This window comes from Oncorhynchus gorbuscha, unplaced genomic scaffold, assembly GCF_021184085.1.
Source record: "Oncorhynchus gorbuscha isolate QuinsamMale2020 ecotype Even-year unplaced genomic scaffold, OgorEven_v1.0 Un_scaffold_1865, whole genome shotgun sequence".
NCBI classification, from domain to species: Eukaryota; Metazoa; Chordata; class Actinopteri; order Salmoniformes; family Salmonidae; genus Oncorhynchus; species Oncorhynchus gorbuscha.
Genome location: NW_025746523.1, coordinates 87,065 through 103,871, shown reverse-complemented (window position 1 = coordinate 103,871; position 16,807 = coordinate 87,065). Strand labels below are relative to the sequence as shown.

Here is a 16,807-nt window from a genome sequence, read left to right as displayed (position 1 = left end):
ATTATTCAAGTGTGTAATATGGTTTATCTGAGAAGCTTCTGCATAGTTTGAATAGCTAGCCTACTTTTGTTTGTCCATTTAGTATGGTATTTATGGTTTGTTAATAATAACTGCACACACATTCAGTGTGGATGTGGCTTTGGCCACAGCAGGTTCAAGGTTAATGTAATGATAGAGTAAACAGAAACGTTGTAAAACTGATGTTGAAAACAGTGTAAACAGTCCATACATTTCATCGTTGTTCTCATTCTGTGTTCCAGTGTTGAATGGCCACAGCAGGTCCTTACGGGGGAAGGAGCTCTTCCTGAGGCCCAGAGGGAGAGAAGCTATCCAGGCCAGAGAGGGCTGAGAGGAGAGAGGCCCGGAGGGAGAACCACAGGACCTCTACAGGACCCCAGCCAGGACCTCCAGCACCACCCACAGTCTTCGCCACAGCAGGCCCAACAAGGAGCACCCAAAGCAGGTACACCAGGGAGACACAGATGGGCTGGGATGGAGAGTACCTGGGCTGAATCCCAAACTGCACTCTATTGAATATTCTCTATGTAGTGTACTACCCTTGACCAAGGCCTATAGGGCTCTGGACAAAAGTGGTGTACTATATAGTGAATAGGGTGCCTTTCGGGACAGATTAAGTGTGTATCTTAATGGTCTGATGCCAGCATGCCAGTCTGTTAGTGTTGGCCCCAGTATTCTGTCGCTGCTGGAGGGTTTACATTTCCTGTCCTCCTGGTACAGCTTCCTGTTGGCTACAGACATGCTGACCTCTCTCTCTCCATCTCTCAAGCCAGACTTCCCTTCCCCTCGGCCGTAACTAACCCTCAACGTTTACAAATCTGATCTGTAAGGTTTAATGAAGCAATATGGTGGAAACTCCACCATTACACTGCTGACATAGTGACATTGTTCTGTATGGCAACTGGGAGCAGAGATGCCCCCTGGTGGGTGGAGTGGGATGGTTCCATCATTCCTCCCAGCAACGCTCAGCCCCTCCCCACACACACACACAGACACCTTTATGCAGAGGAATAATACTGACAGTTACTGGCTTCATGTACATAACCTTGGCAGACATACATCATTAAGAATATTTAGCATGAGTGCTATTTCAAACACATTCCAATTTGGGTCTTCATTCAGTCTCTGATCCAAATGGCACCCTATACCCTATGTAGTGCACTACTTTTGATTGGTGCCCTATGGGCTCTGGACAAAAGTAGGCAACTATATAGGGATTAGGATGCCATTTGGGACACAGACCTGATCTCCTTTGTGCATCTGCTGTTGTACAGGAGGGATGCCAGAAACCTCTCCCTGTCCTTGGCAAACCAACAGGTGACAGATTGTCTAGGTACAATGATGATGGTAATGTCCTGTATCCACCGTTGACCGATGATCAATGGTGAAATGAACTAATCAACTACACCTCAGTGATGATGGAGCTAGGAGATCTGTATAAAATGATGGAGCTGTAATGTTCCACTACTGTAAATATGATGGAGCAGGTTAAATGATGATGGAGCGTTGATGGAGCTAGGTATAAATGATGATCAATGGTGAAATGTACAGCAGTTATAGCTAGGTATAAATGAAGGAGTATAAAAGACATACTAGGTACAAATGATGATGAGCTAGGTATAAATGATGATGGAGCTAGGTAAAAATGATGATGGAGCTAGGTATAAATGATGATGGAGCTAGGTATAAATGATGATGGAGCTAGGTATAAATGATGATGGAGCTAGGTATAAATGATGATGGAGCTAGGTATAAATGATGATGGAGCTAGGTATAAATGATGATGGAGCTAGGTATAAATGATGATGGAGCTAGGTATAAATGGTGATGGAGCTAGGTATAAATGATGATGGAGCTAGGTATAAATGATGATGGAGCTAGGTATAAATGATGATGGAGCTAGGTATAAATGATGATGTAGCTAGGTATAAATGATGATGGAGCTAGGTATAAATGATGATGTAGCTAGGTATAAATGATGATGGAGCTAGGTATAAATGATGATGGAGCTAGGTATAAATGATGATGTAGCTAGGTATAAATGATGATGGAGCTAGGTATAAATGATGATGGAGCTAGGTATAAATGATGATGGAGCTAGGTATAAATGATGATGGAGCTAGGTATAAATGATGATGGAGCTAGGTATAAATGATGATGGAGCTAGGTATAAATGATGATGGAGCTAGGTATAAATGATGATGGAGCTAGGTATAAATGATGATGGAGCTAGGTATAAATGATGATGGAGCTAGGTATAAATGATGATGGAGCTAGGTATAAATGATGATGGAGCTAGGTATAAATGATGATGATGATGATGATGGAGCTAGGTATAAATGATGATGGAGCTAGGTATAAATGATGATGGAGCTAGGTATAAATGATGGAGCTAGGTATAAATGATGATGGAGCTAGGTATAAATGATGATGGAGCTAGGTATAAAAATTAGGTATAAATGATGATGGAGCTAGCTAGGTATAAATGATGATGGAGCTAGGTATAAATGATGATGGAGCTAGGTATAAATGATGATGGAGCTAGGTATAAATGATGATGGAGCTAGGTATAAATGATGATGGAGCTAGGTATAAATGATGATGGAGCTAGGTATAAATGATGATGATAGGTATAAATGATGATGTAGCTAGGTATAAATGATGATGGAGCTAGGTATAAATGATGATGGAGCTAGGTATAAATGATGATGGAGCTAGTATAAATGATGATGGAGCTAGGTATAAATGATGATGGAGCTAGGTATAAATGATGTTGGAGCTAGGTATAAATGATGATGGAGCTAGGTATAAATGATGATGGAGCTAGGTATAAATGATGGAGCTAGGTATAAATGATGTTGGAGCTAGGTATAAATGATGATGGAGCTAGGTATAAATGATGATGGAGCTAGGTATAAATGATGATGGAGCTAGGTATAAATGATGATGGAGCTAGGTATAAATGATGATGGAGCTAGGTATAAATGATGATGGAGCTAGGTATAAATGATGATGGAGCTAGGTATAAATGATGATGGAGCTAGGTATAAATGGATGGAGCTAGGTATAAATGATGATGGAGCTAGGTATAAAATGATGATGGAGCTAGGTATAAATGATGATGGAGCTAGGTATAAATGATGATGGAGCTAGGTATAAATGATGATGGTAGGTATAAATGATGATGGAGCAGGTATAAATGATGATGGAGCTAGGTATAAATGATGATGGAGCTAGGTATAAATGATGATGGAGCCTAGGTATAAATGATGATGGAGCTAGGTATAAATGATGATGGAGCTAGGTATAAATGATGATGGAGCTAGGTATAAATGATGATGGAGCTAGGTATAAATGATGATGGAGCTAGGTATAAATGATGATGGAGCTAGGTATAAATGATGATGGAGCTAGGTATAAATGATGATGGAGCTAGGTATATGAATAGGTATAAATGATGGAGCTAGGTATAAATGATGATGGAGCTAGGTATAAATGATGATGGAGCTAGGTATAAATGATGATGGAGCTAGGTATAAATGATGATGGAGCTAGGTATAAATGATGATGGAGCTAGGTATAAATGATGATGTAGAGTGTTTGATGATGGAGGTATAAATGATGATGGAGCTAGGTATAAATGATGATGGAGCTAGGTAAATGATGATGGAGCTAGGGGTATAAATGATGTTTTGTAGCTAGGTATAAAATGATGATATAAAATGATGATGGAGCTAGGTATAAATGATGATGGAGCTAGGTATAAACGATGATGGAGCTAGGTATAAATGATGATGGAGCTAGGTATAAATGATGATGTAGCTAGGTCCAAATGATGATGAGCTAGGTATAAATGATGATGGAGCTAGGTATAATGATGATGTAGCTAGGTATAAATGATGATGTGAAATAAAAATGACATGGAGCTAGGTATAAATGATGATGGAGCTAGGTATAAATGATGATAGAGCTAGGTATAAATGATGATGTAGAGCATAAATGATGATGGAGCTAGGTATAAATGATGATGGAGCTAGGTATAAATGATGATGGAGCTAGGAGCTAGGTATAAAATGGTGATGGAGCTAGGTATAAATGATGATGGAGCTAGGTATAAATGATGATGGAGCTAGGTATAAATGGGTATAAATGATGATGGAGCTAGGTATAAAAATGATGATGGAGCCTAGGCATAAATGATGATGGAGCCTAGGTATAAATGATGATGGAGCCTAAATGGATAAATGATGATGGAGCCAGGGCATAAATGATGATGAAATAGGCCAGGTATAAATGATTGATGGTATAAATGACGATGTAGCTTGATGATGAGCCAGGTACAAATGATGATGGAGCCTAAAATGGGCATAAAATGATGATGGAGCTAGGGTATAAATGATGAGATACAGAGGCGTTGTTTATAAATGATGATGGAGCGGCATAAATGGGTGCATAAATGATGATGGAGCCAGGGTATAAATGATGATGGAGCTAGGTATAAATGGATGATGGAGCTAGGTGATATGGAGCTTTAGGTATAAATGATGATGTAGCCTTAGGTATAAATGATGATGGAGCTAGGCATAAATGATGATGGAGCTAGGTATAAATGATGATGGAGCTAGGTATAAATGATGATGGAGCTAGGTATAAATGATGATGGAGCCTAGGTATAAATGAGGTATAAATGATGATGGAGCTAGGTATAAAATGATGATGGAGCTAGGTATAAATGATGATGATGGAGCTAGGTACAAATGATGATGGAGCTAGGTATAAATGATAGGTATGGAGCTAGGTATAAATGATGATTAGGTATAAATGATGATGGAGCTAGGTATAAATGATGATGGAGCTAGGTATAAAATGATGATTAGGTATAAATGCTAGGCATAAAAATGATGATGGAGCCAGGTATAAAATGATGATGTAGCTAGGTAAACATAAATGGATGATGGTTAGGTATAAATGATGATGGAGCGGATGATGGTTTGTATAAATGATGATGGAGCCAGGCAGGTATAAATGATGATGGAGCCAGGCATAAATGATGATGGAGCTAGGTATAAAAATGATGATGGAGCTTAGTGATAATCGATGATGAGCCAGGTATAAAATGATGATGGAGCTAGGTATAAATGATGATGATAGGTCGCTGAGCCAGGTATACATGATGATAAAATGATGATGGAGCTAGGTATAAATGATGATGGAGCTAGGTATAAATGATGATGGAGCTAGGCATAAATAATGATGGAGCTAGGTATAAATGATGATGGAGCTTAGGTATAAATGATGATGGAGCTAGGTATAAATGATGATGGAGCTAGGTATAAAATGATGATGGATGGAGCCAGGCATAAAACGATGGAGCTAGGTACAAATGATAAATGTAGCTAGGTATAACGATGATGATGGAACATAAAAATGATGATGGAGCTATAAATGATGATGGAGCTAGGGTATAAATGATGATGGAGCTAGGTATAAATGATGACGCTAGGTATAAATGATGATGTAGCAGGCATAAATGATGACGGAGCTAGGCATAAATGATGATGACGTATAAATGATGATGTAGCTAGGCATAAATGATGATGGAGCTAGAGTATAAATGGGTATAAATGATGATGGAGCTAGGCATAAATGATGATGTAGCTAGGTATAAATGATGATGGAGCTAGGTATAAATGATGATGGTATAAAATGATGAGTAGTATAAATGATGATGTAGCTAGGTATAAATGATGATGGAGCTAGGTATAAATGATGATGGAGATAGGTATAAATGATGATGAGCTAGGTATAAATGATGATGGAGCTAGGTATAAATGATGATGGAGCTAGGTATAAATGATGATGGAGCTAGGTATAAATGATGATGGAGCTAGGTATAAATGATGATGGAGCTAGGTATAAAATGATGATGGGCTAGGCATAAATGATGATGGAGCTAAATGATGATGGAGCCAGGTATAAATGATGATAGGTATAAATGATGATGTAGCTAGGCATAAATGATGATGGACCAGGATAAATTGATTTATTGATGGAGGCATATAAACATGATGGTTTAGGTACAAATGATGATCAGGCATAAATGATGATGTAGCAGGTATAAATGATGATGGAGCTAGGTACAAATGATGAAAAACGCCAGTATTGATGATGTGTAGCAGGCATGATGATGAATAGGGCATAAACTTAAGACATGGAGATGATGGAGTGATAAAACTAGGCATAAATGATGATGAAATAGGTATAAATGATGAGCCAGGCATAAATGATGATGGAGCTAGGCATAAACGATGATGGAGCTCAGGTATAAATGATGATGTAGCTAGGTATAAATGATGATGGAGCTAGGTATAAACGATGATGGAGCTAGGTATAAAATGATTAGGATGATGTAGCTGGCATAAAATGACGAGCAGGTATAAATGATGATTTATAAATGAAATGTATAAATGATGATAAATGATGATGGAGCTAGGTATAAATGATGATGGCCTAGGTATAATGATGGAGTCAGGTATAAATGATGATGGAGCTTAGGTGCATAAATGATGATGTAGCTAGGTATAAATGATGATGGAGCTAGGTATAAATGATGATGGAGCTAGGTATAAATGGATGTATAAATGTAGCTAGGTATAAAATGATGATAGGTATAAATGATGATGGTAGCTTATGGGGTATAAATGATGATGATGATGATGGCTAGGTATAAAATTGTTTGTACAATGATGGTATAAATGGGGTAAATGGATATTGGTAGGTAAATGATGATGGAGCCTAGGTATAAATGATGATGGAGCCAGATGATGGAGCTATAGGTATAAAATGATGATGGAGGCATAAATGAGGTAGGTAAATGATGATGGCTAGGCTAGGTATAAATGATGATGTAGCTAGGTATAAATGATGATGGAGCTAGGTATAAAATGATGATGGAGCTAGGTATAAATGATGCTAGGATGGAGCCAGGTATAAATGATGATGGAGCTAGTATAAATGATGATGTAGCTAGGTAAATGAATGGAGCTGATGATGGAGCTTAGGTATAAATGATGATGGAGGGAGCTAGGTATAAATGATGATGTAGCTAGGGCATAAATGATGATGGAGCTAGGCATAAATGATGATGGACTAGGTATAAATGAAAGTATGATGATGGAGCTAGGTATAAATGATGATGGAGCTAGGTATAATGATGCTGGATAGGACGGATGCCGCCAAAATGATAGAGCATAAAATGATGTCGATGATGGAGCAAAGGTATGATGATAGGTATAAATGATGACGGAGCCTAGGTATAAATGATGATGATCAGGTATAAATGATGAGGTGATGATGGAGCCAGGTAAAATGATGTTGGAGCTAGGCATAAATGATGTTGGAGCTAGGTATAAATGATGATGGAGCTAGTATAAATGATGATGTCGCTTAGGTATAAATGATGATGGAGCTAGGTATAAATGATGATGGAGCTAGGTAAATGATGATGGAGGGTATAAATGATGTTGATGGAGCCAGGCATAAATGATGATTGAGCCAGGCATGATGATGGAGCTTCAGGCATAAATGATGATGTCGCTAGGTATAAATGATGATGGAGCTAGGTATAAATGATGATGGAGCAGGCATAAACGATGATGGAGCCAGGCATAAACGATGGATAGGCATAAATGAGGCATAAATGATGATGGAGCCAGGCATAAATGATGATGGAGCTCAGGCATAAATGATGATGGAGCTCAGGTATAAATGATGATGTAGCTTAGGCATAAAACGATGATGGAGCTAGGTATAAATGATGATGAGCTAGGTATAAATGATGATGAGCTAGGCATAAATGATGATGGAGCTAGGTATAAAAATGATGATGGAGCTAGGCATAAACGATGATGGAGTGTAAATGATGATGTAGCTAGGCATAAATGATGATGGAGCCAGGTATAAATGATGATGGAGCCAGGCATAAACGATGATTTTGGGTATAAATGATGCATTTAGGCAAATGATGATGGAGCCAGGTATAAAATGATGATGTAGCTAGGCATAAATGATGATGGAGCATAAAAAACGGGCATAAATGATGACGTAGCTAGGCATAAATGACATGGATGATTCTAGGTATAAATGACGACAGGGCATAAAAATGATGGAGCTAGCAAAACGATGATGTAGCTAGGTATAAAATGGCATGATGGAGCTAGGTATAAATGATGATGGAGCATAAATGATGATGGAGCTAGGTATAAATGATGATGTGGAGCCTAGGTATAAACGATGGAGCTAGGTAAATGATGATGGAGCACAAACGGCATAAATGATGATGGATTAAAGGGTATAAATGATGATGGAGCTAGGCATAAAACGATGATGGAGCTAGGTATAAATGATGATGGAGCTAGGCATAAAACGATGATGGAGCTTCAGGCATAAACGATGGAGCTAGGTATAAATGATAATCAGGATAAATGTAGCCAGGTAAACGATGATGGAAATAGGATAAATGATGATGGAGCTAGGCATAAATGATGATGGAGCTAGGTATAAATGATGATGGAGCCTAGGTATAAATGATGATGGAGCTAGGTATAAATGATGATGGAGCTAGGTATAAATGATGATGGAGCTTATAAATGATGATGCTAGGTATAAATGATGATGGAGCTAGGTATAAATGATGATGTAGCTAGGTATAAATGATGATGGAGACTAGGTATAAATTGATGATGTAAAGGATGATAGGTATAAATGATGATGGAGCTAGGTATAAATGATGATGGAGCTAGGTATAAATGATGATGGAGCTAGGTATAAATGATGATGGGCCTAGGCATAACGATGATGACAGATTTATTCGTTTCAGGGCATAAAGGTATAAATAAACACGATCAGGCATGACGACGGACCAGGCATAAATGATGATGGATTTCCAGGCATAAACGATGATGGAGCTTAGGTATAAATGAGCTTATAGGCACAAACCAGATTTTTGTTTGTGTATAAATGATGATGGAGCCTGAAGGCATAAATGATGATGTCGCTAGGCATAAATGATTGATGGAGCCAGGTATAAAATGATGATGGAGCCAGGTAAATGATGATGGAGCTAGGTATAAATGATGATGGATCAGGTATAAAATGATGATGGAGCCAGGCATAAATGATGATGTCCAGGCATAAATGATGATGGAGCTAGGTATAAATGATGATGATGAGCTAGGTATTAAACGATGATGGAGCACAAACGGATTTATAAACGATGATGGAGCCAGGCATAAATGATTATTTCTGGAGCATAAACGGTGATGGAGCCTAGGTATAAACGATGATGGAGCTAGTATAAATGATGAGATGGAGATGATTAGCATGAATGATGCTGGAGCTAGGTATGTGATGGAGCTAAGGTATAAATGATGATGGAGCTAAGGTACAAATGATGATGGAGCCAGGTATAAAATGATGTTGGAGCTAAGGTATAAATGATGATGGAGCCTAGGTATTAAAACGATGATGGAGCCTAGGCATAAATGATGATGGAGCTAGGTATAAATGATGATGGAGCTAGGTATAAAATGATGAGCTAGGTATAAATGATGATGGAGCTAGGTATAAATGATGATGGCCAGGCAAACGATTAGGAGCTAATTATAAATGATGTTGGAGCTAGGTATAAATGATGACGGAGCTAGGTATAAATGATGATGGAGCTAGGTATAATGATGATTGAGCTAGGTACAAATGATGATGGAGCCTAGGTATAAATGATGATGGAGCCAGGCATAAACGACGAGGCTTAGGTAAAAATGATGATGGAGCTAGGTATAAAATGATGGATGTATAAATGATGATGGAGCCAGGCATAAAATGATGGATGTATAAATGATGATGGAGCAGGCATAAATGACGATGGAGCCAGGCATAAATGATGATGCAGCCTAGGGCATAAACTTAGGCATAAAACGATGATGGAGCTAGGCATAAATGATGATTATATGATGACGGAGCCAGGGTATAAACGATGATGGAGCCAGGCATAAACAATGATGGAGCTTAGGTATAAATGATGATGGAGCTAGGTATAAATGATGATGGAGCTAGGTATAAAATGATGATGTCGCTAGGTATAAATGATGATGGAGCTAGTATAAATGATGATGGAGCCAGGTATAAATGATGATGGAAATAGTATAAATAATGTTGGAGCTAGGGTATAATGATGATGAAATAGCATAAATGATGGGCACAATTAGGCATAAATGATTTATTTTTAGCTAGCATAAACGATGACGGAGCCTAGGCATAAAATGATGACGTGGCATGGAGCCAGGGCATAAAAACGATGATGAAATAGGCATAAACGATGATGGAGCAGGCATAAATGATGATGGAGCTAGGTATAAATGATGATGGAGCTAGGTATAAATGATGATGGAGCTAGGTATAAATGATGATGGAGCTAGGTATAAATGATGATGGAGCTAGGTATAAATGATGATGGAGCTAGGTATAAATGATGATGGAGCTAGGTATAAATGATGATGGAGCTAGGTATAAATGATGATGGAGCTAGGTATAAATGATGATGGAGCTAGGTATAAATGATGATGGAGCTAGGTATAAATGATGATGGAGCTAGGTATAAATGATGATGGAGCTAGGTATAAATGATGATGGAGCTAGGTATAAATGATGATGGAGCTAGGTATAAATGATGATGGAGCTAGGTATAAATGATGATGGAGCTAGGTATAAATGATGATGGAGCTAGGTATAAATGATGATGGAGCTAGGTATAAATGATGATGGAGCTAGGTATAAATGATGATGGAGCTAGGTATAAATGATGATGGAGCTAGGTATAAATGATGATGGAGATTAGGTATAAATGGATGATGGAGCCAGGGTGATAAAACGGTGATGATACCAGGACAAACGATTTAACATTTTAGGCATAAATGATGATGGAGCCTTAGGCATAAATGATGATGGAGCTAGGTATAAACGATGACGGAGCCAGGCATAAAATGATGATGGAGCCTAGGTATAAACGATGATGGAGCCTAGGTATAAATGGTGATGGATAGCCAAAACGATTTAGGTATAAATGGTGATGGAGCAGGCATAAATGGTGATGGAGCAAAATCGACGGTATAAATGATGATGGAAATAGGTATAAATGATGATGTAGCTAGGTATAAATGATGATGTAGCTAGGTATAAATGATGATGCAGCAAACTTGAAACAGGCATCCAAATGATGGTAATAAAACGCCTAGGCATAAATGATGATGGAGCTAGGTATAAATGATGATGGAGCTCAGGCATAAATGATGATGGAGCTAGGCATAAATGATGATGTAGCTAGGTATAAATGATGATGTAGCTAGGTCCAAATGATGATGGAGCTACGGTGAAAAACATGATGATGGAGCTAGGTATAAATGATGATGGAGCTAGGTATAACTTGATGATGGAGCTAGGTATAAATGATGATGTAGCTAGGTCCAAATGATGATGGAGCCAGGCATAAATGATGATGGAGCATAAACGAGGTCACCAGGCTAAATGATGATGTAGCTAGGTATAAATGATCAGGATGATGTAGCTAGGTCCAAATGATGATGGAGCTAGGTATAAATGATGATGGAGCTAGGTATAAATGATGATAGAGCTGGAGGTATAAATGATGATGGAGCTAGGTATAAATGATGATGTAGCTAGGTATAAATGATGATGATGAGCTAGGTATAAATGATGATGGAGCTAGGTATAAATGATGATGGAGCTAGGTATAAATGATGATGGGGCTAGGTCCAAATGATGATGGAGCTAGGTATAAATGATGATGGAGCTAGGTATAAATGATGATGGAGCCTAGGTATAAATGATGAATGATGGGGCTAGGTATAAATGATGATGGGGCTAGGTCCAAATGATGATGGGCTAGGTATAAATGATGATGGAGCTAGGTATAAATGATGATGGAGCTAGGTATAAATGATGATGGAGCTAGGTACAAATGATGGTGTATAAATGATGATGGAGCTAGGTATAAATGATGATGGAGGCTAGGTATAATGATGATGGAGCTAAATTATAAATGATGATGGAGCTATTAAAAATGATGATGGAGCTAGGTATAAATGATGATGGAGCTAGGTATAAATGATGATGGAGCTAGGTATAAATGATGATGGGATAGGTCCAAATGATGAGGAACTAGGTATAAATGATGTTGGAGCTAGGTATAAATGATGATGGAGCTAGGTATAAATGATGATGTAGCTAGGTCAAATGATGATGGAGCTAGGTATAAATGATGATGGAGGTATAAATGATGATGGAGCTAGGTATAAATGATGATGGAGCTAGGTATAAATGATGATGTATAAATGATGATGGGGCTAGGTATAAATGATGATGGAGCTAGGTATAAATGATGATGGAGCTAGGTATAAATGATGGGCAAGCTAGGTATAAATGATGATGGAGCTAGTATAAATGATGTATAAATGATGATGGAGCTAGGTATAAATGATGATGGAGCTAGGTATAAATGATGATGGAGCTAGGTATAAATGATGATGGAGCTAGGTATAAATGATGATGGAGTATAAAGGATGGAGCTAGGTATAAATGATGATGGAGCTAGGTATAAATGATGATGGAGCTAGGATAAATGATGATGGGAGCTAGGTATAAATGATGATGGAGCTAGGTATAAATGATGATGGAGCTAGGTATAAATGATGATGGAGCTAGGTATAAATGATGATGGAGCTAGGTATAAATGATGATGGGGCTAGGTATAAATGATGATGGAGCTAGGTATAAATGATGATGGAGCTAGGTATAGCTAATAAATGATGATGGAGCTAGGTATAAATGATGATGTAGCTAGTATAAATGATGATGGAGCTAGGTATAAATGATGATGGAGCTAGGTATAAATGATGATGGAGCTAGGTATAAATGATGATGGAGCTAGGTATAAATGATGATGATGGAGCTGAGGTATAAATGATGATGGAGCTAGGTATAAATGATGATGGAGCTAGGTATATGGAATGTATGATGGAGCTAGGTATAAATGATGATGGAGCTAGGTATAAATGATGATGGAGCTAGGTATAAATGATGATGGAGCTAGGTATAAATGATGATGGAGCTAGGTATAAATGATGATGGAGCTAGGTATAAATGAAGCTAGGTATAAATGATGATGGAGCTAGGTATAAATGATGATGGAGCTAAATGGATGGAGCTAGGTATAAATGATGATGGAGAGCTAGGTATAAATGATGATGGAGCTAGGTAAAAATGATGATGGAGCTAGGTATAAATGATGATGGAGCTAGGTATAAATGATGATGGAGCTAGGTATAAATGATGATGGAGCTAGGTATAAATGATGATGGAGCTAGGTATAAATGATGATGGAGCTAGGTATAAATGATGATGGAGCTAGGTATAAATGATGATGGAGCTAGGTATAAATGATGATGGAGCTAGGTATAAATGATGATGAGCTAGGTATAAATGATGATGGAGCTAGGTATAAATGATGATGGAGCTAGGTATAAATGATGATGGAGCTAGGTATAAATGATGATGGAGCTAGGTATAAATGATGATGGAGCTAGGTATAAATGATGATGGAGTAGGTATAAATGATGATGGAGCTAGGTATAAATGATGATGGAGCTAGGTATAAATGAGCTAGGTATAAATGATGATGGAGCTAGGTATAAATGATGTTGGAGCTAGGTATAAATGATGATGGAGCTAGGTATAAATGATGATGGAGCTAGGTATAAATGATGATGGAGCTAGGTATAAATGATGATGGAGCTAGGTATAAATGATGATGATGCTAGGTATAAATGATGATGGAGCTATAAATGATGATGGAGCTAGGTATAAATGATGATGGAGCTAGGTATAAATGATGATGGAGCTAGGTATAAATGATGATGGAGCTAGGTATAAATGATGATGGAGCTAGGTATAAATGATGATGGAGCTAGTATAAATGTATAAATGATGATGGAGCTAGGTATAAATGATGATGGAGCTAGGTATAAATGATGATGGAGCTAGGTATAAATGATGATGGAGCTAGGTATAAATGATGATGGAGCTAGGTATAAATGATGATGGAGCTAGGTATAAATGATGATGGAGCTAGGTATAAATGATGATGGAGCTAGGTATAAATGATGATGGAGCTAGGTACAAATGATGATGGAGCTAGGTATAAATGATGATGGAGCTAGGTATAAATGATGATGGAGCTAGGTATAAATGATGATGGAGCTAGGTATAAATGATGATATAAATGATGATGGAGCTAGGTATAAAAATGATGATAGGTATAAATGATGTTGGAGCTAGGTATAAATGATGATGGAGCTAGGTATAAATGATGATGGAGCTAGGTATAAATGATGATGGAGCTAGGTATAAATGATGATGGAGCTAGGTATAAATGATGATGGATAAATGATGATAGGTATAAATGATGAGCTAGGTATAAATGATGATGGAGCCAGGTATAAATGATGATGGAGCTAGGTATAAATGATGATGGAGCTAGGTATAAATGATGATGGAGCTAGGTATAAATGGTGATGGAGCTAGGTATAAATGATGATGGAGCTAGGTATAAATGATGATGGAGCTAGGTATAAATGATGATGGAGCTAGGTATAAATGATGATGGAGCTAGGTATAAATGATGATGGAGCTAGGTATAAATGATGATGGAGCTAGGTATAAATGATGATGGAGCTAGGTATAAATGATGATGGGCTAGGTATAAATGATGATGGAGCTAGGTATAAATGATGTATAAATGATGATGGAGCTAGGTATAAATGATGATGGAGCTAGGTATAAATGATGATGGAGCTAGGTATAAATGATGATGGAGCTAGGTATAAATGGTGATGGAGCTAGGTATAAATGGTGATGGAGCTAGGTATAAATGATGGAGCTAGGTATAAATGATGATGGAGCTAGGTATAAATGATGATGGAGCTAGGTATAAATGATGATGGAGCTAGGTATAAATGATGAAAGTCCAAATGATGATGGAGCTAGGTATAGGTATAAATGATGATGGAGCTAGGTATAAATGATGATGGAGCTAGGTATAATGATGATGGAGTAGGTATAAATGATGATGGAGCTAGGTATAAATGATGATGGAGCTAGGTATAAATGATGATGAGCTAGGTCCAAATAAATGATGATGGAGCTAGGTATAAAGCTAGTATAAATGATGATGAGCTAGGTATAAATGATGATGGAGCTAGGTATAAATGATGATGGAGCTAGGTATAAATGATGATGGAGCTAGGTATAAATGATGATGTAGCTAGGTATAAATGATGATGGAGCTAGGTATAAATGATGATGGAGCTAGGTATAAATGATGATGGAGCTAGGTATAAATGATGAGCTAGGTATAAATGATGATGGAGCTAGGTATAAATGATGATGGAGCTAGGTATAAATGATGATGTAGCTAGGTATAAATGATGATGGAGCTAGGTATAAATGATGATGAGCTGGTATAAATGATGATGGAGCTAGGTATAAATGATGATGGAGCTAGGTATAAATGATGATGGAGCTAGGTATAAATGATGATGGAGCTAGGTATAAATGATGATGGAGCTAGGTATAAATGATGATGGAGCTAGGTATAAATGATGATGTAGCTATATAAATGATGATGTAGCTAGGTCCAAATGATGATGGAGCTAGGTATAAATGATGATGGAGCTAGGTATAAATGATGATGGAGCTAGGTATAAATGATGATGGAGCTAGGTATAAATGATGATGGAGCTAGGTATAAATGATGATGGAGCTAGGTATAAATGATGATGGAGCTAGGTATAAATGATGATGTAGCTAGGTATAAATGATGATGGAGCTAGTATAAATGATGATGGAGCTAGGTATAAATGATGATGGAGCTAGGTATAAATGATGATGGAGCTAGGTATAAAAATGAGGTATAAATGATGGAGCTAGGTATAAATGATGATGGAGCTAGGTATAAATGATGATGGAGCTAGGTATAAATGATGATGGAGCTAGGTATAAATGATGATGGAGCTAGGTATAAATGATGATGGAGCTAGGTATAAATGATGATGGAGCTAGGTATAAATGATGATGGAGCTAGGTATAAATGATGATGGAGCTAGGTATAAATGATGATGGAGCTAGGTATAAATGATGATGGAGCTAGGTATAAATGATGATGGAGCTAGGGTATAAATGATGATGCTAGGTATAAATGATGATGGAGCTAGGTATAAATGATGATGGAGCTAGGTATAAATGATGATGGAGCTAGGTATAAATGATGATGGAGCTAGGTATAAATGATGATGGAGCTAGGTATAAATGATGATGGAGCTAGGTATAAATGATGATGGAGCTAGGTATAAATGATGATGGAGCTAGGTATAAATGATGATGGAGCTAGGTATAAATGATGGCTAGGTATAAATGATGATGGAGCTAGGTATAAATGATGATGGAGCTAGGTATAAATGATGATGGAGCTAGGTATAAATGATGATGGAGCTAGGTATAAATGATGATGGAGCTAGGTATAAATGATGATGGAGCTAGGTATAAATGATGATGGAGCTAGGTATAAATGATGATGGAGCTAGGTATAAATGATGATGGAGCTAGGTATAAATGATGATGGAGCTAGGTATAAATGATGATGAGCTAGGTATAAATGATG

The 16,807-nt window shown here is 37.6% G+C and overlaps 1 protein-coding gene across 1 annotated transcript in view; it reads left to right on the top strand.

The window, feature by feature from the left end:
* Positions 1-260: 260 nt before the first annotated feature.
* LOC124024452 (protein Jumonji-like) overlaps positions 261-16,807 on the top strand; it is a gene marked incomplete at its 5' end in the record, with an annotated part of 59,461 nt that continues 42,914 nt past the window's right edge. The window contains one exon of the mRNA XM_046338347.1: positions 261-463. Coding sequence (XP_046194303.1) covers positions 261-463 — 203 coding nt within the window. The remainder of the gene's footprint in view (positions 464-16,807) is intronic.